Source organism: Hirundo rustica, chromosome 2 (assembly GCF_015227805.2).
Source record: "Hirundo rustica isolate bHirRus1 chromosome 2, bHirRus1.pri.v3, whole genome shotgun sequence".
In the NCBI taxonomy this organism is placed as follows: domain Eukaryota; kingdom Metazoa; phylum Chordata; class Aves; order Passeriformes; family Hirundinidae; genus Hirundo; species Hirundo rustica.
In genome coordinates, this window is record NC_053451.1 from 90,205,235 (window position 1) to 90,227,754 (window position 22,520).

The window sequence follows — 22,520 nt, forward strand, 5'->3', positions numbered from 1 at the left end:
AATGGAAATATAAATGAGACCACTGCCAGAAGGGTTTCTTTGGTTGGTCCATTTTACTGTACAAGCACAATATTTTTGTCTGAAGCTCTACTACCCACTGTCTGAAGTTGGCGACACATGCCAGGCTGCTACATCTGCAAGCTTTTGGTGGCTAGCTTTTCCTGGTTTGTTTTTAAAAACAAATGAAAATAAACATCTCTGACAAATGCATGTTTTTATATTATTAAATTATAGTTTAGTTACATTGAAGAGGGAGAGTAAGATGCTGTTGAACAGAAATGTGTGTCGTAGGGCTTAACGTTGTAAGGTGCTTTGCCTTGTATTTTGGCCAGAATGACTTGGAATATTGGTACACTAACTTCATTTGTTGTAGGCAAATAATGCATGTTTTTTATATCAATAAATACTGGTAAATATTGATTAAATAAAAATAAAGTATGTACCTTGTACTTAGTGGAAAGAGTAAACAATGAGTGTGTAATGGATGTCATATATTTTTCTAAAGTGTTTTAGCAAACCTTCAGGTATCTAAGGATTAAAAAATATATATATATATATGTCACTTGTGTCTTCTTTGGGCAGTTAGTTCAAGTTCAGCAAAGATTTTAGTGATTTATAGTTGTTTCCAAAAGCAGTGATCAATGAAATGCTTATTTAGGCTATGTCAAATAGCTGTTACTGACACAACAAATATAGCTTTTTTAGACTTGAGGAAACTGTGTCTGGAAATTGTAGAAAGTGGGATAACAAATGTTTAAAATCTGGCTTTTATCTGTTGCCTTAAATAAAGTTTCTATGCTTGGTCTATCAGTAGGCACTCTTAGCAGGCACTGATACTTTCAGAAGGATAAATAGATAAGTGTTATGATTTCCTCTAGAAGTCACAGCACTTGAAATTTTACTGGAAAATCACTGTGTATAAAGGTGATCTTTGCACTTGAGTAGTTCGGGTAAGTTATGATAAATACATTCTATAACAACTAAATGTGGCAGAAGAAAGTTCACTCATTCTGATGCAGTAGAGTACAGCCTTCAGAATGAGGTTTTACTTCTGAGATGCCAGAGGAAATTACCTGCTTTTCTTTTCAGCACATCAGATATGTGTCATATTTTCTTACTGATTTGGTTGCCTACTGTACAAAAGGTATGCTATTTTTTGCATAAGGAAGATGTCAGAAATGTTTTGATCATGCTTTTGTGGGGAAAAAAGTCACAACAAGATCTTTCTTCTTGTTTTCAGAGAGCTATTGCCTATCTCTTTCCTTCTGGCTTATTCGACAAACAAGCCAGACCTGTGATGAAGGTAGGATTTTTTGTTACATTTCTGAATAACTGTAGCATGATACTTTGAGTAACTTTTTCTTTTGCTGATATTTTTTATTTATTTACAGCATCCTACTGAAGTTTTTCCAGAGAAGACAAGTAAGTGTTCTTAGATATTTTCTTTATTATTTCTAAGTATTAGAATTGTTGCTCATGGAGAATTTCTTATTTTTATGGATTGGCTCTTTTCCCTATGTTCCTAATGACTGCTAAGACATGAGCAGTAAAAGTCTATTCTGATATTCTGTGTTTTAGGATAAAAATTATTGGTCAGTTCTGGAGTACCACTGATCTTCTCAGAAATTACATTAACTGACTACCTTAAAAATAAGCAGTAAATAGAATGATGCATAGAATCTCTTGAAGTAATGAGAAAACCTTTTGTTAAATTCAGTAGCTTTTTGTCAAAATTGTCTGTCACCTCCATAAAATATTCATTAATACTATTTTAAACCAAAAGTTTTCTTTGTAACTTTGGTACTCTGGAAGATTAGAAATTACGGTTTTGATTTTTTTAAAATAATAGGCAAAGTGAAACCTCTCCTAATCCATTCTTTGACCTTAAAGTCTTAACTCTGTCCATACTGTCTTTGGTCTTGTCCCTGAGTATACAGTCCCAGATGTCAGTGATATGCCAGTATGTTGGTCAGTTCACTAAAATCAACAGTTTAATTTTACATAGAACATTTAAAGATAAGATCAAGACCTGTTTTTGACTAGTACTTGGTATGAACTAGTATAGTATGGGTGTGAAATTCTATATTCGCTGAGTTATCAACTCTCAGATAAACATTTCTGATTATCATTAAAATCTTAAAATTTTCCTTCCTTTTTCCTGCTGTGGGAATAATTGATACTTGGTTTTTGGGGGACTTCATGTCTTAGGAAAGCTGTCTAAACTGCCTGAAATTTTGGAATTTCAGCTTCCAAATGGTATCATGCCTTATTTTTTAACTTCCCTGTATTATGAGGTAAAAAAGTAAAAAGTGAAAGGGTAGGAGAGAGTTAATCATTAAGTAGTTTCAAAATCCAAGGGTTGTTTTATGGAAGAACTAAGCTAATATTCTATATGCTTTCAGGACTAAAGGATTCTTTGAAATGCTAGCTATATCCTGAGGACTGTAAGAACAAATTAGTATAAATGTGTATTTTGTATTTACATCTAAAAATAACACTTTCAATAAGTATCTCTTAAGGCAGCTTTGTCTTGTCTATGTATTGTGTCTTAGATAACTTTGAAGTACAAAAACTTAAAATTATACTTTGGGAAGTTTCCAGAACAGTTTTTTTTCAACAAAATGTACTTTCACAACCTCATACATGGAAAAATCACACAGTCCACCAGTAGTATATGTGGGTAAAGATCCCCTGTATTCTTTCTTTTTCTGCTAAGTTTTGCATCTTTACATTCAACTTCTGCTGTATTATATCTTGATGTTCCAATCCGATATATATTATGCTTATCAGACAGGTTTTTGGAGTCTTACCTTTGTCTTTAGTTTATAGATAGCTTTAATTAACTTCACTGGATAAAATGGCTGGGACTTTCTCTACAGTTCAATTTATAAAAAGCTCTCAAGTTTTTATTTTTGTATTTTTCTTTATTTGAAAGAGATTTTTGTTATGTTATCCAAGTTTGCATTTATTTTTTTTCCTCTGATGTTGAAATTTATTTGCCTTTAAATAACATTTTGTAATGAATAAAACACAGTGGATATGCTGAATTAATATGTAACATTTGTTTTCTTGCTGAACTAATTATGTAAACTCTAGGATAGGTCTTTGTATTTAAATATCCCAAATGTAGTAACACAAATGAGTTCTAAAATCACCTGAGTTCTGAATGTGGTTGTTGCCCACAAAAGACAGTTGTATACATACTTAGTTTGCTTAGATGCATTATGCTAATAAAAACCTTCTTTGTTTTAGCATTATTTTTTTCCAGAGCTGCTAACCTTTCATCTTTCACTTTTCAATGTAGATTTCAGTTGTCTCTTATTTGGTTACTTCTTTTTACACTAAAATGTATACTTCTATTTGTAATACCTATGCAGTCTTTTAGAGTTGTGCACAAGGGATTTCCTTATGTAAGATGTTATTTACAACTATAATGTTAAATATTTTATTATAATTGCAGAGGGAGATTAGCTTTAAAAAAGATTTTTTAAACTATTAGATTTCCAGGCAGTTTGAACACCTGTAAAATGTCTTTGTTCTCTGATACCTAAAAAGACAGTCGGTATTATGAGAGAGATTTATAACTGCAGTTAAATACAAGGGATTTATTTTAGTGATTTTATATGGCTTTCTTGTCTAATATTGCCTTCCATTAGAAATCCAGTGGGGAGAAGATGGCCGACCATTTCACTTCCTCTTTTATACGGGCAAGCAGTCATATTATTCATTAATGCATGTAAGTATGTTATCTGTAATAAATAATACCAGCTCCCAGTCGAGTGCATGTTACTCTAGAGGTGCCACTCAGGAGCTCCTGAGTTTAGTTATCTTTTCACAATAAGCCATAATATCACCACTGAAGCTACCTGCAATGTATATTTTTGTGTCACAATATTCATTATTATGAGCATTTTTATGTCACATTTAAGAGAACATACTACATAATAATTCTTCCTTTAATTTTTGGTTCATTTTGCAGTTTTGTCTATGGACTAGTTTTAAATAGTCTGAAAGTTTTCCTGTAGGCTGTATCTAGTTGGCAGCAAAAGATTAGTAGTGGAGAATGCACATACAACAAAAATGGCTAGTTCTAGCAAAGTTCATTGTAGAATAAAAAAATAGTTCATTTTTTTCCTCTGTGAAGGGCAAAGCTATAGGAAATGTTATTTGTGCTGACATTTAGTGTGAAGAAAATTTGCATTTAAACTGCTTAATTGATTTTTCTAAGATGGTTCCATTCATGCAAACTTAAGGCTTTTTCTGATTAATATGGTTCCAGGAATAAAGGATCTGCATCTTTTACCTTTATGAAAAAAAGCTGTATCTAATAGAACACCACTAGACCTTGAGTCTTGACATGGGTTAGGAACAGACCTTTCACGTCTGTGACCATTAGTAACGCAAGCATTGTCTGCATCTTTAGAAGAGTCCATGGAAAGACATTCATGGTTCTTATATGTACTTAGGGAAGACAAAAGCATTAATGACGTATAATGTAATAATGCAGAAATATTTAATTGGGTCTTCATGTCAGATTTTGTTTCCTCATTAGATAGTTTTAAGGAGTTAGTTCTGTGGTTAGTCAGTAGTCAAAAAAGCAAACTTTATGGTCACAAATTCAGTGCACAGCTTTACTGAGTATAGTGGTTTTATTAGAATGATCCGATATTTATTTGCGTTCTGTGTACCCAAAGGACAAAATCCCGTCTTATCAGGTACATTTATTTCTTTGGGAGAATAAAAAACACCCCCACTTTTTGTCTTTTTATTTTTTTTTTTTTTTCTTTTTTGTTGACCTTGGGCAAATGAGCTTCTTGCCCTGGCAGAAATGAAATGAATGATAAATGTAGAGAGTGTCTTTGCTGAGTAATGGAGCTGCAGCATAGGCTTTCCACAGAGGTTTTCTCCTGCACAGCCCGAGGCAGCCCGAGGACCCCTGCTGTTCATTTAAATAGGTATGTCAAATCTGCCTCGAAACGCCGCTGGTTTGATCTGTGGTAATATTTGTGAAGGTTCCATATGGACTTGAGCCCCCTGCAGTGCTAAGAAATAATGTACAACGCTTCATGGTGCAGACGCAAATTTTCTCTGAAAAGGGATGCAATGCTGCGTTTTAGCTGTCGGAGAGGATGATGGAGCTGACGCGCTAGGCCTGTCAACTTGTTACACGGATGGGTTGCACGCAGCAAGGCTGTGGAAAATCTGTGCCTTTTAACTTTTCTACTTAATCACGGTTGTAGCATTGCCTTTAGACTGTATGCTACATTAATTCTCTTCCTGCCTTCTGCCTTTCATCCCAAGTTTCACGGAAAAAAGTAAAGCATGCAGGTCTTGTAGAGGAGCCTTATCAAACAGCTGTCATCTGACAAGCCATTTGCATTTGTTTTGGCTGAAACAGAGCAACCCAAGGGCAAGATGTTTTGTTGCATTCCATCATAATGAAGAAATTACAAATTTTACAAGGAGCTCAAGTTTATTTTTAGCTCTTCCTAGCAGTTGGAGTATGCAAGCTTGCCTTGGAAATCTCTGGAAGTATAGTGCACATTTTGTTTCCAAGAGCGCGGCAACCACCTTCAAACAAATGGCCTTGACAAATGCGTTTTTCATTAGTGTAGGATACTTGAGTGTTCTTCAACTGTTTCTGAATATTTTTGTTAAATAGGCTTCTCTAAATGTAAATCCATTAAGTTAGATTTAACAGGGGTTTTTTTAAGTCGGCCAAATGAAAGCCAAAATCTGCATGAAATTCCCAACGTTGTTTTAACCACTTTTTTAAACTAATGTGTATTTAACAAAATGTATTCTTAAGTCTCAAAGTTAATTAATTTGTCCAGAAAAGAGTTGTATGTTAATACAGCCTAGTGTAAGTAATCAATCGGATTTGAGGATGTCTTTTAAATTGCTACGTTAAATCTAATAAACAGGATAAACAGTAAGCTAAACGTTATTTTGCTTAAACTTGTATGCCGTTAATTACTACACAGGCTCATGTTGAACTTGAATTGAATTACTTGTTAGTTATATAACTGAGCATAGCATTATTGTTTAGTTAGTGCTAATAAATAATATTGTCCACTTACTGAAAATAAACTATCTTTGTATGTATTATAATTGCCAGTATACATGTTTGGCTTTCAATATGAAATTAACTACCATACAAGGTATTTGTTACATGGGTTATTGTTTTTGTTCTGCTTGTTGAATAAAGTTTAGCTGTAGGGAAAAGGGCAATTTATTTTTCTTTGGATACACAAAAGAGTGTTTATTGCATGAAACACCATTTCACAAATGTTTGATACCTTTCACCATCGTTTAACTTACGTGTGTTTTAGAATAATATAATTTTTGTAATGTGTAGAGCAAGACAGAATAGTATCTTCATACCATTGTGTACAAAGAAATAGTAGTTCCATTTAATCATGCTTGTATGTTTTTTAGAAATATCAGGGCTTGTGGATTGAGGTAAATGCTCTAACAATTGAGCATTTTAACTCTCAGAAATATTCCAAAACCCTTCAAGTTTAAACCCTTCAAGTGTATGCTCAACTCAAAACACAAGAAACAAAGTAAAATGCAAACTGAGGTAAAATGTGGGTTCTGCAGCATATCTTAACTCTAATGTTAATAGATTTTTTTCCCCCATAAAAATCTCTTGTAGGGTTACATTTCTTCCCTGTTTTTTAATGCAGAGTAAAATATTTTTTTTTAAGTGTCCTTGTAGAGATCTGAAATTTGATCTCTATTAGAAATGGAAGCATTTCAGTACATAGTCAATCTTGTAAAATCAGCTATTTTGATTGTGTAGTAGCTGAGTTTACAAGACACACAGATGTGTACAGCCATGAATTGGACTATTGAATCCTCAAGTGATTAGTAAAATCTTCACCTGCCAGCTTTGAAAAAGCAAGTGTTTCTTCAGAATCTTTCTTTAACCGTTGGGGAGTGAAGATTTGTCAAATAAATTATTGGGCATTACATGTGATTCCTGATTTTGCAAAGGCTCATCCACATACTGTACTTCACACGTGAGTGGTTCTTTCAGTCTGTTGGCTTTATCTCTATACAGAGATTAGATACATGCATCAATTTTTTTTTTTTTTAGTACTTCAGACCAAAATTTTATAAGAGTTGCAAGTCCACTTTCATTGCCAGAAATATGTAGGAAATTATATTTAACATTTCTCTTACACTTGGAATTACTTTAAAATACTACTTTTCAATGTTGCTTGACTTCATCTCCTGTGTAAAGGGTTCTTTGTCTGAATAGACATGATTGCTGTAATTTAACCAGAACAGTTTAAAGAGATCATTTTAATTCTTAAAAGTGCACATTCTTAGAACTTAAACGGGCTTGTGGAGTGTTTGTGTTCTTTGGGATTTCCTAGGGAGGGTCTTCAGGAAAATTTTATTGTTGCAGCTGTTCTAAAGCTTTTTGTCATTGTAACTGACAATTTCTGAGGCTAAAAAGTGGTAGATCATAACCCATATCTCATTTTATTTGCATGTGTTTATCAATAGTTTCCAAATATGACAAAATCCTTAAGTCTTCTTTTAACTTGTGTCATGTTACCTGAAAACACTTGTTTGTTTAGAAGCAATTCTGACTGTAGTCAGTCTGTTTTAAGGTCACAACTGTGATTATCTCCCTGTGTCCTTTTTAAAAAACTGTGTTGTAGCTGTGTTGAGCTCCTGTTCATGTATTTTTGCTGACCGTACCAATAAATAAATATGTATGCCAGAATGTATTGGGTGAGGATGGGTGTTTGTGAGGAGGCAGACAGGAGACTTCTTTTGCAGGTAGAGTGATGACACCCTCTGCCTTTGAAGGCAAGAGGTCAGTTAGAGTAACAGTAAGGTGAAAAACCTCCTTACGCATTTATGAGACCTCTTCTAAGCATCTGACCCCAAGATATCTTTGTGCCTGGTTTGACTTCTTCCAAATGCAGGAAGTCATGGAGCTCATCGGATTTAACCTCTAAGACTGTTCCAGCTGAGCTTTCCCTAGCTTGCTGAGGGACAGACACAGCCCTCCTTCCTCTTCTCTTCCTTGCTCTATGGTCCCTAGCAGAAGCTTTCATACTCATTCTTTTCCATATCTTAACTACAGATACTTAAAAATTACTTGGTGCAGGCACACCTAATGCTAACCCAAACTGTGTGCTTTTAATGTACAGACAATAATTTTTGAAGCCTAATGGTCAGGTCTGAATGGAGTTAAGATTAGTAGTGTTGTGACATAAATCTTGACCACAGCAGTGATACCATGTCTTGTTTTCTTAGAGGACTACAATTACATTTGTGAGGTTTGGAAATAACTTGAAAATAGAATTTCTGCTCTTTTATGTAATGTTGCCCATGTATGAGGATAATTAAACCATTTTTAAGCTGAAAGTTTTTTCTAGTTCCCATCTGATACAATTATCTCATGAAAAATAAAGGATTTCTGAAAGGCTTATTGCTATAATATATGAATTCCCAGGCTGTCTCAAAAGGGATGATTTTGTACTTCAAGGTTTTTAACTGCGACATTGTTTTAAAAATATTTTGTTCCACTGTGCCGTTAAAAATGACATCAGTAACCTGCAGACCTGCGTAAGAGACTTCAGTGAGTTGTCCCTATTTAAATGCTTTGAGCACAGTTCTGATAACAATCTGTTCTTTGTTCATACATTTTAAGTACAAATATTTTTAGTGTATGTGCAGGTGTGTTTTATATTAGTGAAAAAATCAACTTGAACAGTAGGTGTTTATAACTAAGGAGCTTCTATTTTGGGGTTATTTTTAAGCTGTTGCAGAAATTGCACTGTATCCTGTTATAAATCCCAGTTTTATGTTAAGAACGAGTATTATATTAGTTAATATGTGACAGCACAGAGCTGTCTCATGTTTCTTCCTTTACTGTTTTTTTTTCTGTAAGTAATACAAATAAAAAACCCCAAAGCATTGTTTCTTGTCCCCACTAATTCTTACACTGTTGTTTCTCTCTAGTATTTGCTAAAAGTCATAAGAGTACAGTATAGGAAAGTGACTATAAGCTTTCTATTTCACTTATAAATCAAAGTAGATTATTTGGCATAGAAGTACTTGGTTGTAGTACAACTGTCCTGTTGTTTCAATATAATTTATAATTATTTCTCTAAATGCTCCTATTTACCTTTGCATTTGGATCACTGTTGTAATTAAGAGTATTTGATGTTATATTTTAGAACAAGTAGTCTTCATAAGTTTCTGAACTGAGGAAAAAATACCCCTAAAAATACTTTATTTAAAATGAGTTTCTTGTGTAATATTTTTACTGTGACTTTTTTGAGTGTTCTCCCCTTTTGTTGTTTTTCTTTTTTCCTGAAGTACTAAATCACTGTCACACCACAGTTTAAAAAGAATAATATAGTTAAGAATTTTGAGAAAACTATTTAAAAATACTGAAAATTCAGAGTAAGTACATCTGCACAGTTGAAAGAACAGAAATTCTTATTATAGTAAATGTGCAACTTTGTGTCCATGTAGACATGCCAGGTTAAGAAGTCATGACTGATACAGACCATCAGTAAATCTGGCACTTCTACATGTAGAAAAATCCTAGTTAAGTGAAATTAAATAAGTCTTAAACCTTGTCAGTATTTTGAGGAAGTCAACCCAAAATGTGAATGCAATGCTGAAAATATTGTGCAGTATGTTTTGGAGTTGCATTCATTATACAAATGTAGTTGTCTTTCTGTATACATATAGTTGAGGTGGGTTTTTTTTGTTTTTTTTGGTTTTTTTTACAAGCATAAGTAAGAAGGCAAAAAACACTGTTGCAGAATTCAAAATCAATTCTCTTGGACTGCACATGATTTTTTTTTCTTTTTTTGTCAGAGCTCTGCTTGTTTTCTGACCTCTGTGTTTTAAGTACTTGAAGAGCAAAACCACAAACATGTGTTTTAAGTTGCAAAATTTAAATATTAAATGAAAAAATCTATTTAAATGCTTCTTCATATACATTTAAGGAAACATATGAAAAATTTCTGAATGTTCAGAAATATGAAGACCAACTGACAGCTGAAGACCTTCCTCTTCAGAAGGAAAAAAGGTGAGCTTCCAATTAGAATGAGTATTGGTAGCGGTTTTCATAATGGGCTTTCATATTCTGTTTTAGCACTTCTGGTAGCTCCCCACCTTAACTGCCTTCTATGCCACAAACACATTTTCAGGCTTTTGCTCTATTCCTCGTGTAATATTTGTATGGTAATTTCATGTTGAGAAGTCTTACCAGATATGTGTGGAGCACTCACTTCTCATTGTTAGAGTAGGGAAACCCCATCTATTTCTCTTACTCTTTAATCTCCCTCTGCTCTTTTCAATATTCTTTGCTTTATAAAAGATCTGAAGTGTGATTTGAAAATAAACAGAAAATATATAGAATTCTGTGTTTCTGTATGAAATGTGTATATTCATATATATGAATGTTTTCTATATATAAAAAACATATTCTGTATTAATTTTCTAATTACGTCTTTTATTAAAGCTTTTTGAAAAAAGGAGGTAAACTTTCTATAAGAAAACAAAGGGTTTTAAAGTACCAACTAGATTGTTTCTGCTTTAAAAATCTAAAGACCTAATGCTGAGCTCTTTAAGAGTCTTTAGTAACAGGTCTTGAATATTTTAACTTAACAATATTTAAATTTAAGAGCCTCAAAATACTTAAATTCACTATTTTTCTTCTAATGGCTTTGAACAGAAATCATCAAAACCTAGTAATTTTAGAAAAGCTTATTTGGCTGGATTTCTTTAATTATCACCACTGTTAGTAATTGGATTTAGTGTCTCTTTTTTTTTGTTTAACTTCTCTGGTATGCACAGCAAGCTCTTCATTTAGTTAATCACTGGACAGAAAAGTTCCATGTCAACCAGAAGCTATTGGAAATCTACAGTTTTTGCTTTCTAAGTGTATCCAGTCAGGATATGCTTTTAAGTGATGTTTGCTCCTCTTAGACTGTAATCTTGATTTTTTTTTTTTTTTTTTTTAATTCTGAGATTTCTTACAAGGATTTTATATTTGAAAATTAGGTTAAGCAAGTATTTAAAAGAAATGGATACAGCTAAAAAGTTTTGGTTTATGCAGTTACTGCTTTTCTGTATAGTTACTTTTTTCTCAGTCCCAAGTTGCTTTTATCTTTGTTCTTGTTGTATATTTTCTAGCCAGATTTATGCATTGCTTCAGGAGCACATCGTGTTGGTTTGTCACTTCTTCATTTCAGCCATTTGTTATTTATGTTAGAAAGAGAAAGGATTAATTTGCTAAAATTATTTCAGTTTCTTAAATAACAGAAGTTCATGTTTCTTCATGATATAAATAGCATTATGTGACCCACAGAATGTTTTATTATAGATTCATGTTCGGTTCTGAGCAGACAAGAGAACAAATGAATTTAGTTTCTTGCTGCATGCTGCTGAAAAATAGCCTGACTCCTTACAGAGCTCAGCCAGTGGATTTGCTGATGTGAAAAACGACCTAAAGCTAGTCAGAGATGAAAAGTTTTTTTCCCTGTTAGGTTTGTAAAGCTCAGAGAATTTAAAGGATTTTTGAGACTTACTTCTCACGCTGGATATGGTACTTCCTCTGAGATTAGTCTGGATAGGGTAATTTATGTCCTAAGTAGGTAGAGGGTTGGTGGGAAGGGCTGGGTTTTTTTGGTTTGAGAGGTACGGAGTTTGTTGGGGTTTGGTTTGGGGTTTTTTCCCCAGAAAATAACCTATTGTGAATGTGTTCTGTAATATTAACTGTAGGGTTGGGACATGATATAAACTACTTCAAGTTTATAGGTTTTTATGTGCAAGAAATTTTTCCAGCTTCAGTGGAAGTAGCAAGTAATGGTATGTAAATGTAAGTATATACTTGAGTCTGTCAGGATTGGAAGCTTTTAAAATAATTTTTAAAATCTGCATTGTTTCTAAATGATCCTTTCTCATGTCTTGACTCAGAAAAGCATTAAAATGCTTGAGAAACAGTACTCCTTAAAAACACCTTCAGAAGGAGTGTTTTACTGGATCACAACTTTCTTAATGCTGCTGAAAACAGTTTCTAAAACACCTGAGGAGTTAAACATCTTTGCCTTAAATTTATTTAATAATGTTAGTATGTATATTTATGTGTGTTAGTTGGTCACTTCACGTCGTATGCATTTCAAAGATTCGCTTCAAGCATTGTTTTTTCTTTGCATTTACATCTCTCTATGAGTCTGTTTCCTTAGAAATTTCTGCTTTTGCCATCATCAGTGCAGTCACAGTGCTGAGCAGCTCAAGATTACACAGTAGATAGGATACAGGGTGTCACTGCTACGTTAGTACTTTGACTATGCTTACTGCTAGTGGCATTCTTTATATTGATCAGAATAGTAAAGACCAGAAGCAAAAGAATTGGATTTAAACATTCTGCCTTTGATTTTGCTCTTTGCTGATATTAAACCAATTTTTTCCTGGCAGCAGTCTTAAAAGCATGTCCTAAATTGAGGGGAAGATCACTTCCTATTACAGTGTCACTCTAATTCAATCTCAGACTTCAATAATATGAATAATGCGTAGTTGATACTCATAATGGTCATGTGGTTAATTCAATACCTGAAGTTACCATACCTTTCAAAAGGCAGATCTTTTAAAATCAACGTAGTCCTTCTCATGTTTACTGTAGGAATGTGATCTGCATTCTTTTGTAATGAAAAATGTATTTCTGAACTAAGATTGACTGGATGTGTGGTCCTTTGTAATGTAACTCTAATTGCATGGTTAATTAAAGGAAGAATATATGTGATATTTTAAACAGAAACCTGGCTGGCAGCAGATGGCTGACTAAGATTGAATTGGAAGAAATGTTGTTAGAAAAAGTGTCAGATGATGATGTAAGTAATTAATCTTCCCAATCTTAAGGAGGCTTGTGTCTTAAAAATATGGACTCTGGCTGCCTTTTTGGATACTGGAAAGGTATTAGGCAGGAGCAGGTGCTCTTCAAAACAGTTTTCTGTCTTCTGATGGGGGCTGTATATGTTCACAGTACTGTCACATTCATGTTGTTTTGAAGTGACTTGTGTTGATATTTATCTAGCTTAATAGAGAACTCTTAAGAACTTTCCACTGTTACTACTGTAATTTAGTTCTCCTCCTGGCAACATTGTGAGACCTAGAGCACTTGTTCCTTGTTATCTAATTATATGGTCAGGAATGGGGTATAAGAATTTATTACAGAAATAGTCATTTATTGTAGTTACAAATGAAAAATACACGGGACTAGAACCTCTGTTACTAATTGTAGAGAAGGGGTAAATATTCAACATGGGGAAATGCAATGGATTTGTACAATAGTAAGCCTGCGCAGAGTTAAGTTATTTAATGTTAAGGATGCCATGGTAATGATAGAACAATCACAGAGGACTTACTAGAAATAATGAGTCCTTTTTCTTAGTGTTTGACTACAAAAATCAAATAACAGAAACAAGGCACAAACCTGTATTAGATCTGTGATTTGATACAGATATCTCTTGTTACATTCTCCTTGGTATGAATATTGTGGGAGAGAGGAGAGTTCTGCAGATTCCTCAGTGTCTGCAAACTGTATCACTCAGTAGGTTTGGAGTTGTCCTTTACATCTGTATCTCTGGGGATGAGAATATTCATCCTAATAGTCATACACTTTTTTTCTCACTCAGTTTTTTCCTACCGTCCCTTGAAGAGCATTAGATTTTGTAACAGCAGGTTCAGTCTATGTAGCCAGCTTTTGGAAGCTTGAATATGACAGTACCAGAGAATGTAACTCTATTTGTCTAAACATTCCAAGTGTTTTCTCACCTAGAAGCAGTGTTCCTCAATCTTGTCTGTCCTGTAAACAACAGCTTTGCAAAAATGGCATAACAGCAGCAAACATGTCCTTTCCTCAGTTGTCATCTGGAGCAGTGGCATGTATGGCTCCTTTGTGGGGGATGTAAAAAGTCTCGAGCAGATTGTGGTCCATAAGCATAAGTTAGACGTAGTTGTTGTAAATTCTCCATCCTGATAATAGCCAGGAGACTTTCTCTATCTTGCTCACAGTAGAAGCCATTAAGACTTCAGTATTTTCAGTAGCTCCTGCATTTGAAATAGCTATTTTTCCTCTCCAAGTGCTAGGTCTATTTGTATAGCCAAACAGCTAGGTTTTCTTCACTGCTTGGTTTTAATACATTCCACATCTGTAAAAGTACGTTGCAATAAACTTAAAAGAAACCCCAACCAACCAAAAACCTACACCAAACCCTTATACATACTGGCCTCTTGCATGTAAGACCACAAAGCCTCAGACCATAGTAAGAAAACATTGCTTAAATATATTTGAAACATCTCAGTATAAGCTGCCAGTCTTACCTGCTCAAATTCTTATCTTTTGCCACTGCAACAAAAATTTCAGTGGTGTTAACGTTATTAAACAAAATCAGAGGGGTTTTTTCCCTTTGCACTCTCCAAGTGAAAACTGCTGGAAGTTTTCTACTTCTATAGTCTCTATAATTTCTGCATTATAATTTCTACATATTTCTGCTCTTCAAAGGCTTTACCACAAGTCTGTGTCATATTGTTAGGTAGAAATAGTTTTCAAGTGATGTCGAAGTTCCAGGGACCATTATTAAGTTACAAAAAAGCAGTAATTTTGTGTTAGAGATGACTGTGGTAACAGAGAGAACAAATACTTGCAATAACGGCTTGTAAGTAAAAAAAAACTTCAAAAATCAGGTTATGTTATCTACATGAAAAATCCTTTTTTGATGGGATGATACCTTTATATCCGGTTACAGCTGTCTGGAGCTCCTGCCAGTAACACTTGGTAACAGGACATCCCAGCTTTTGGCACAAATGGGTTAACACGCTGGTGGTATTCTTTAATCACGTATTGAAGAACTTTTGGGGGAAGTATAAGGGGGAAGGAGAACCACACAGTAGCGAAGGATAATTTATTTCAAGAGGTTGCCCTTTAAGTCAAGTATCTCTTGAATTTTTAAATACCTTGATTGTTCAGTTTTAAAGGAAATCATAAACATTAAAGTAATTCAGCTTGAACAGCCAAAGATAGGCATTTTTTGTATATGTTATGAAATATAATCATTTATGAGATTCAGTTCAGTGAAATAAAATTATTTCCAAATCAGTGAATATGCTGACTTACTAAAAAGCAGGTGAAAATCCTTTCCTATTTTAATAAAACAATAATAAAGTAATTAAACATCCCCCAATGTTTGGGGTTTTTTTTAAGGGAGATGAACTTTATTCTAACAGAATAATCCTTTATTAAAGAGGGGTTGGTTCTGCTTTGGAATAAAGTTTCACTGTTTTCTGAAGAAAGAAGTAGCTGCCTTTAGTCACACAAAATGATGCAACTGCATGCTGTTCTTAAATCAGCATGTAGGTGCAAAAGTGTCATCTTGTCAGAAATCATCAATAAAAGCGAAATAGGAAAGATCCATTAAATAAAAATAGAAAGTTTTTGCAAATGCAATCACACTTGCATACTTTAATGAAGTCTTGTTGTCTTACAGTATTCAAGATTTATTCAACTCTTACAAAAATTAGTAGCATTGCCGTGTGCTGACATGGAGGAGAAATACATACAGAAGTTTTCCAAAGAAGTTCCTGTGCAGTTGCAGAAGGTGGTTATTGAGCCCTTGCAGTATGACGAGCGAGGAGTGGCCTTCAGCACCGGGGAAGGTAAGAATTTCAAGTTGATTGGTAAGATGCAGACTTTGTTCCTCTTCAAACTGCTTTCTTTATAGTATGTACAACACTGCTGAAGATGTTACTACTTCATTTTATATGCTCATATATATGTATACTGCACGTATAGCTGTTAGTGTTGTTATGGAACACCAAGTTGAGACATGAACTTGTCAAAAAGTACAGGGTTTTGGCCCAGACTTCTATTATCTCTTTTTTATATATGTCTTTCTATACAGTGACAGCTCTGCAGAGAGGACCCCATTGTGTTACAGGTTATAGGGTACAAAAGGACTTTCATTTTTGGCCATAGCTGACTGCTGAACATAAAGAGTGGAGGACTGCAGAAATACAGGCACATATAAATAATTCCATGGATATAACAGTGTTGTTGCTTAGTATAAAAATGGCACGCTTAGACTACTGAGTAACCTTTATCATGACTTTTGTAGGCAGTCCAGCAAAGGAGGACTTTGAAGATGCAAAGAATAAATAACAAGGCATTTGGATATTTACAAACAGCCTAGGAAAATGTGAAGAGGAAATTTCTAAATATTACAGAACAGAGATGGATAATGGGATATTGATCATTCATACCAAGATGGAGGGAATGTTAGGAAAAAAGCCATGAAGGTCTTTCTATCTTCTAAACACAGGCTATTACATTTTCATGGGAGAGACACACAGCTGGAAAACAATATGGATTGATTGATATGAGTGATTGCATAGGAAAAAATAATGTGGCAACAACATGTACAGGAAAGGCTGATGACTTTCTGGACAAAGCATGTGTGCACACAGTTTATGCTGTACATTTAAGAGAATTTGAAGGGCAAAATGGCTGGAGAGCTCTGCTTTACCTTGGTTGTCTTCAAGATTACATGACAACAAAGAGATGTGAGAGCACCAAACCATGATTTAATTTGCACTGGTTTTCAGTAGTATCTTCAGAACAGAAGTTAATGAAGTTTGATGACCATGCAACTTGTCTGATTTAAGAAAAGCCACCAGGTTTAATAAGTTCAAAACCAGTCTTGTTTGTGCCCCATCACCCTCAAAATGAAGAATAATGTCTTACTTGTTTCATAATTCCTTTATCAGAATGATTGCTTCCTTTGTGCTGAAAGAGATTGGTTTTCCAACACACTCTTCTTCCCCACTTAATAGACATTTATTAAAGTATATTGAAAGATAGTGTTCTTTGTTTGCATTTTTTTTGTTACCTCAGCCTGTAAAACCTAACAGCTGGAACTGTATGGATGTGTTGAGTTTTGTTTAATTATTTGGACACCTCAAGTTCTGTAGAATATTGAAGCCTCATAAAAGATTTGGTTTAATTCTTTTAAGGTAAAAGAAAAACTGCAAGAGCTACTGCAGTTGTTTATGACAATGGGACTGGAAAAATTACAGTAAATGGAATAGACATTTTACATTACTTCCCTGTGCTGCAGGACAGGTGAGAGCACTATGAAATGCTGTATTTTTACTGTACTTAAATTATTCCAGCAAAAGTAACACCAAAAGTTATATGTGCTGTGTTAATTTTATGTTCTTGTCTCTGTATATCTATCTGTTTTATAAAAATGTGTCTTTCATTTCCTCCTAATTTTCAGGAGTTTACTGATAGGTAAGCCTTCCTCTGTGCTCCTTGCCTCACCTTTTCTGAAGGGATTCAAAAACCAAGAGCACAGACTTTTTTAATAGTTCAAATTTTAGTCCCCTTAGAAACGGCTTGAATTTTATTTAAAAAATAAATTATAAACATCATCTTTAAGTGTTTTGCAAGAGATTTGCATGTGTATTTACTCTGGTCTACAGTAACATAGTGGAAGCAAAGAAGGTGAAGCTTTTCATTTGAAGTTTCAGATTTTTGGAAGATGTGCACAGTCTGATATAGAGAAGACTTCTAATTAAGCTGACATAAAGTTTCTATTCCTTTATTCTATTATTTCTATTTATTTCTATTCCTGATTTTTATCTTTATTTTATATTGTGATTTTTAAGCTAAGGCATAGAGGGTGAGGTTGCTCAGTTTCAATATCCAGAGCTGATGGATCTTGGATTCCTTAGAGAAGTAGTGGAATAAAAGTAGTTGTAAAACTGAACTTAAAGTACTTGCCATTGGCAGTTGGAATGTGCTCCTAGCTGCTAGTTTCCTATTGATTTGAATGAGATATGAATGCCTTTCTGGATCTCTGCCCAAAAGTTATGTTTTTGTATACACAATGATAAGAAATGTGCATAGCATGGAACTTCATACACATGAATCTTTTTAATTTTTCTTCTTTTTTTTTCCCCCCATAGGGAACAGTTGTTGTTCCCTTTCCAGTTTCTTGGCAGGATTGGAAAACATGATATGGTTTGCACAGTCTCTGGTGGAGGAAGATCTGCACAGGCTGGAGCAATACGTCTAGCCTCTGCAAAAGCCTTAAGGAGTTTTGTGACAGAAAAGGAGGTAGAATTCATGAGGCAAGGTAGGAATTGAAATTATTTCAATGTTTCTTAATGTGTTTTTGGTAATAGCAGAATTAATACGAGGATCATTAAGGATCAGATTTGAGTAAATAACCCCAGTGAAACCTTGTATATTGTATGAAAGAGATCTGCATTTATTTATAGATTGTTTCCAATTGTTTCTTAGCATCCTTTGTGTATATTTTGGATGACTTCTCAAGCATTTTTCCATCTGTTCATGACCTCTTTTAGGTCTATTAACCAGCTCATATTGCCTCAACATAGAAACACAAAACATGAATGTGTATTCACTACTAAATAAATCTGGATCAGACATTAGTGAGCTGTAAGGTACCAAGATTGTGGTTTTACCTGGCTGGTCGTGTCTTTTTCATGTTTTAAAAAGTTTTCTTCTCCAACATGAACACTGGAGGGTTGGCTGTGAAGAGAGAGTAATGAACATAAACATACTGCGTGCAACTAGCCAAACCAAGGGAGCTTCTTTCTGCTCTTGCATTATTTTGTGTTTACAAGTTACTTAGGATAAGATAGAGTTTATTTAGATAACTGCAGGGTTTGATGCTTCTCGGTGATGAGGTGTCTGTCCTGCTTCAGCAAATAGAGAGTTACGAATGGTGAGCTTTTAACTGTGGTCTTTCTGGACTAGTAGCAGGAATACCTGCCTATATTAGTGGCAGAACAGCTGCGATTTTTTTCACTCTGTTGCCACCCATGACCAAACCAAAGCTGTCTTCATACTTTGCAACAAGTTTCTTTGTACCTTTTCAGGACTGACAAGTATGACTTGCTAGGAAAACCTTGTAAATAGACATTGTAATGAGTTTGGTGTCTTTACTGAGATCAGCATAATTCTGAACATGTTTGGGACATTGCCAAATATACTTTTAAGTATATTTATATATATAAATATATTTGTACTTATATATAAATATACCACAAAGCCGTGGTCTTCATAATGGGGAATGTGCAGCTGATCCATTGGGACTCAGTAAGAATGTGCTATATATAATCCATAAGTGAATAAATACATATATTTGAGATTACATGCTCAAAAATACTGTTAGGACTCCATGACCAAAAAAATTTGGAGACCACTGCTTTAAAGGCTTAAGCAATATGGGTAGATTAAAAGGAATGGGTGGTTATTTTAGTGATATGTAAAGGAAAATATGAATGAAGTTCAGTTACTAAAGAGAAGTTAAAACTGTTAGAGGATCTGATGGCGCTCCTTTCAGCATTTGTGGTTCTGAACCTTTTGCCCACTAGATGATACAAATCGTACTGTTAGTGAAAGTCAAAGTTTTTTGCTCACAGGTAATATACCTGTAATATTAACTAGTAGCAGTAAATAAATGGGTGCTTTTCTGTGTTTTGTAGCTGGATTACTAACATTTGACCCACGTGTGAAGGAACGAAAAAAGCCCGGTCAAGAGGGACCCAGAAGGAAATTCACCTGGAAAAAGCGATAAGTCTTGAGTATTTAAAGAGTGACGAAGTGCTACCAAAACTTCAAAACATACTGATTTATGATTCAAAACTGTCATGTGAATATATTTAGTAATAAAGGCTTTTTTTTCCCCTTTATAATTATTATGTCTTCTGTTTAAAAAGCAACAAACAATTCTGAACTTACTTGAAATTGTGCAAAGTCACGGTGTAATTTGATGGAATGTGAAGTCTAAAATAGTCGCCCAAAGTGCCAACTTTGCATCTTAACTCCAATGAAGTCAATAACAGTTTATGAAACTATTGGTGGATTATAACTTCTAAAAATCAGTCTATTTGTTTAATGATTTGGCATTTAAATTCTGAATTTAGGCAGCTCCTAACCAGGTATTTGGATATCTTCTCCCTTTCTGCCTCGCAGGTATCTGAGGATAAGGAACAACTTCCTATCTGAACTGTGGTGAAGTTGAGAAGCAAGTGAGAATAGTACTGACAATTGAGCGGATGTTGAGAGAGGAACTGTCACAGAGGATAACCTTTGCCTGTGGAATCACTTGTCTCCAGGATGCTTCCCCAGGTTAAGTAAGGAGTGATTCAGAACAAGTACCTAAAATTAGGTTCTCTGAATCATCCTCTGGAGGAGTCAGTTTTTCTGTTCTTCCCTCAAATGCAGAAAGAGCTGGAGGGATTAAGCTGAAGTTGTCTTTTGGAACACTCTTCTCCACCCCTTAAATCTCAAGGGGCCTGTTCAAGGAGGCGTGTTCCGAATATGGCTAATGCACGAAGATAGCATTGGACTCTTTGCCAAATACAGTCATAACTTTTCTGTTTTAAAATCAGAAGCAGGAGGTGATGACAGTGCTGCCCACCTCCTGTCTATAATTGTAGACTTCCAGAATATATTAGTGGTTACAGCGCTCACCCAAAAGCTTAAGGTTTTGGTTTATTGCCAATTTCCTTCCTGGGACAGAGGTCAAATACTTTCAAGAAAGAGCATGTCCTTCATCTGTCCTGTAGGAAGTAGGCCACAGCAAAAAAGAAGATAAATTTTATCTCACCAGGAAAAGCAGAAAAATACAACTCAGTAGTTTTAACAACAGGGCACTTTCCAGCTTTCTTTTAATTTAGAACACTTCGGTATGTGGAGTTCTTTCTTCCACCCAGATTTTTTTAAGCTCTAGAGTACCTGCTCTGCTTCTTATGTGCTGTAGACCATACCAGAAGCTACACCTCAGAGGTCACAAAATGTGCCAGCAGGTCACTGCAGGCGATAAGCAACTCTAAGTGATGTGTACAGGTCATTATTTTCCTGAGCAGCATTCAGAGGGGCATCAAATAAATGGACCTCATCAGCTGAGCAAAAGAGAGAAGGTCAGAATTGTGTATGCATCCTTGACTGACATGTCTGATTCTTCTCCCCAAAGCCTGTGCTTCTTTTTAGCTTTTGTTCCATGAGAATACTCTGTAAACTTTGACTAGATTCCTCATTGCTAAGGTAGTTCATCTCAATCAGAATACATCCAGCTAAAATTACCTGAAAGGAAGGACATTGTAGGAAGTTAGGTGTTGGCCCCTTTTCCAAAGTAGCAAGTGATAGAATGAGAGGAAACCACCTAAAGTCATGTCAGGGGAGGTTCAGATTGGATATTAGGAAAACTTTCATCACCTAAAGGATTGTCTAGCACTGGATCAGGCTGTCCAGGGAAGTTGTGGAGTCTCCATCCCTGAAGCTCTTTGTGAGACATGTAGATGGTGGCACCTGGGGACATGGTTTAGTGGTGGACTTGGTACTGCTGGGCAAATGGTCAGACTCTGAATATAGAGATCTCTTCCAATGCAGATGATTTTGTGTATGTCTGGTTAAATTGAATTCAACAGCTAAGGCAATCCACCCTTTGAAAAATAAATGGGGGTTTTACATGAGGGATTCTACACGAAGGCAAATACAGAAAGGCTTAACTAGAATTTCTTTTAATTTAAATCTAAATTGCTTGTGTGTAGCAAAATATGTCGTATCAGTAGAGGTTGTGATTTGTAATAAAAACATTCAGTTATTCTGGGACAGATACCTGAGGATCCTTTTGCTGTGCTCACATAATGAAATGAACATAATCACATGATCTTGAAGGTGGTAGCTGAAGAAGATTCTGGAGAAGATAAAATAGTAGAATTTATACCTTAGTATCTTCTCAAATGAGAATTGATCTGTTTGGCCTCATTACTCGGCAAGAAGCTACAAGTGTAATGGCCTATCAGCACATAAAACATGCAAGGTCTTTTATCATGTTTTAAAGGAATTATTAGTGTTTTACCTTCCAAAAAACTATACCCGTGGACTTTGATGTTTTAACTGAGCAAAGAAAATGAGATCAAGTTTCAGAATTTACCACAACTTTGTAGGAAAGCCACTGGGAATACTAGTTAGTGTGATGCAGCCAGGTTACTTCTTAATAGCTATTTGAAAGTGAACTAAAAGAGAAAAATATTTTTAAAAGAGGCAAAAATATCCTCCAGAATTGTACAGTTTGTTTGTATTTTTGTTTTTCATTTCTATGAAGTTCCTCTCAATTATCTGCAATACATGTCAACATTTAGGAGTTAGGAAGTTGGAGAGTTGTATTAAGAAATCTACTATATTTGTAGTGTTAAAGCTGATGAAAAGGCAAAACTACCTTTTTTTCACTTTTTTTACAGACATCAGAACAACTATCATGTGAGAGAACCAAATAAGAAAATTTATTGGGCCTGTTGATTGTTGTTTATGACAGCAGCACAGCAGTAGAATCAGTTCATCAGTTAGAATTACGTTTTAAGTCCATTGCATTTCCAAAGTTATTGAGAGAAGCAGCCCTGAGCATCTGGCTTCTGTGTTCAAGGCAGGCTTCTTAGGT

General features: G+C 34.8%; 1 protein-coding gene across 1 annotated transcript; it reads left to right on the forward strand.

Annotated features, from left to right (window-relative positions):
• The first annotated feature begins 333 nt into the window (after positions 1-333).
• MRPS9 (mitochondrial ribosomal protein S9) lies at positions 334-19,770 on the forward strand. Its single transcript, XM_040056375.2, has 10 exons — positions 334-369; positions 1,241-1,303; positions 1,392-1,422; positions 3,657-3,736; positions 9,990-10,072; positions 12,803-12,878; positions 15,534-15,702; positions 17,056-17,164; positions 18,013-18,182; positions 19,561-19,770. The coding sequence occupies exons 1-10, from the start codon at positions 334-336 to the stop codon at positions 19,650-19,652; spliced, it is 909 nt and encodes a 302-aa protein (XP_039912309.2). The 3' UTR covers positions 19,653-19,770.
• The last annotated feature ends 2,750 nt before the right edge of the window (positions 19,771-22,520 follow it).

Excerpts from the sequence above, each read along its gene's own strand:
- MRPS9 (XM_040056375.2), top strand. The coding sequence starts at position 334 with ATGACTTGGAATATTGGTACACTAACTTCATTTGTT. Across the intron at positions 1,304-1,391 it reads AAGCCAGACCTGTGATGAAG|CATCCTACTGAAGTTTTTCC; the intron begins GTAGGATTTTTT and ends ATTTATTTACAG. Across the intron at positions 18,183-19,560 it reads GGTAGAATTCATGAGGCAAG|CTGGATTACTAACATTTGAC; the intron begins GTAGGAATTGAA and ends TGTGTTTTGTAG.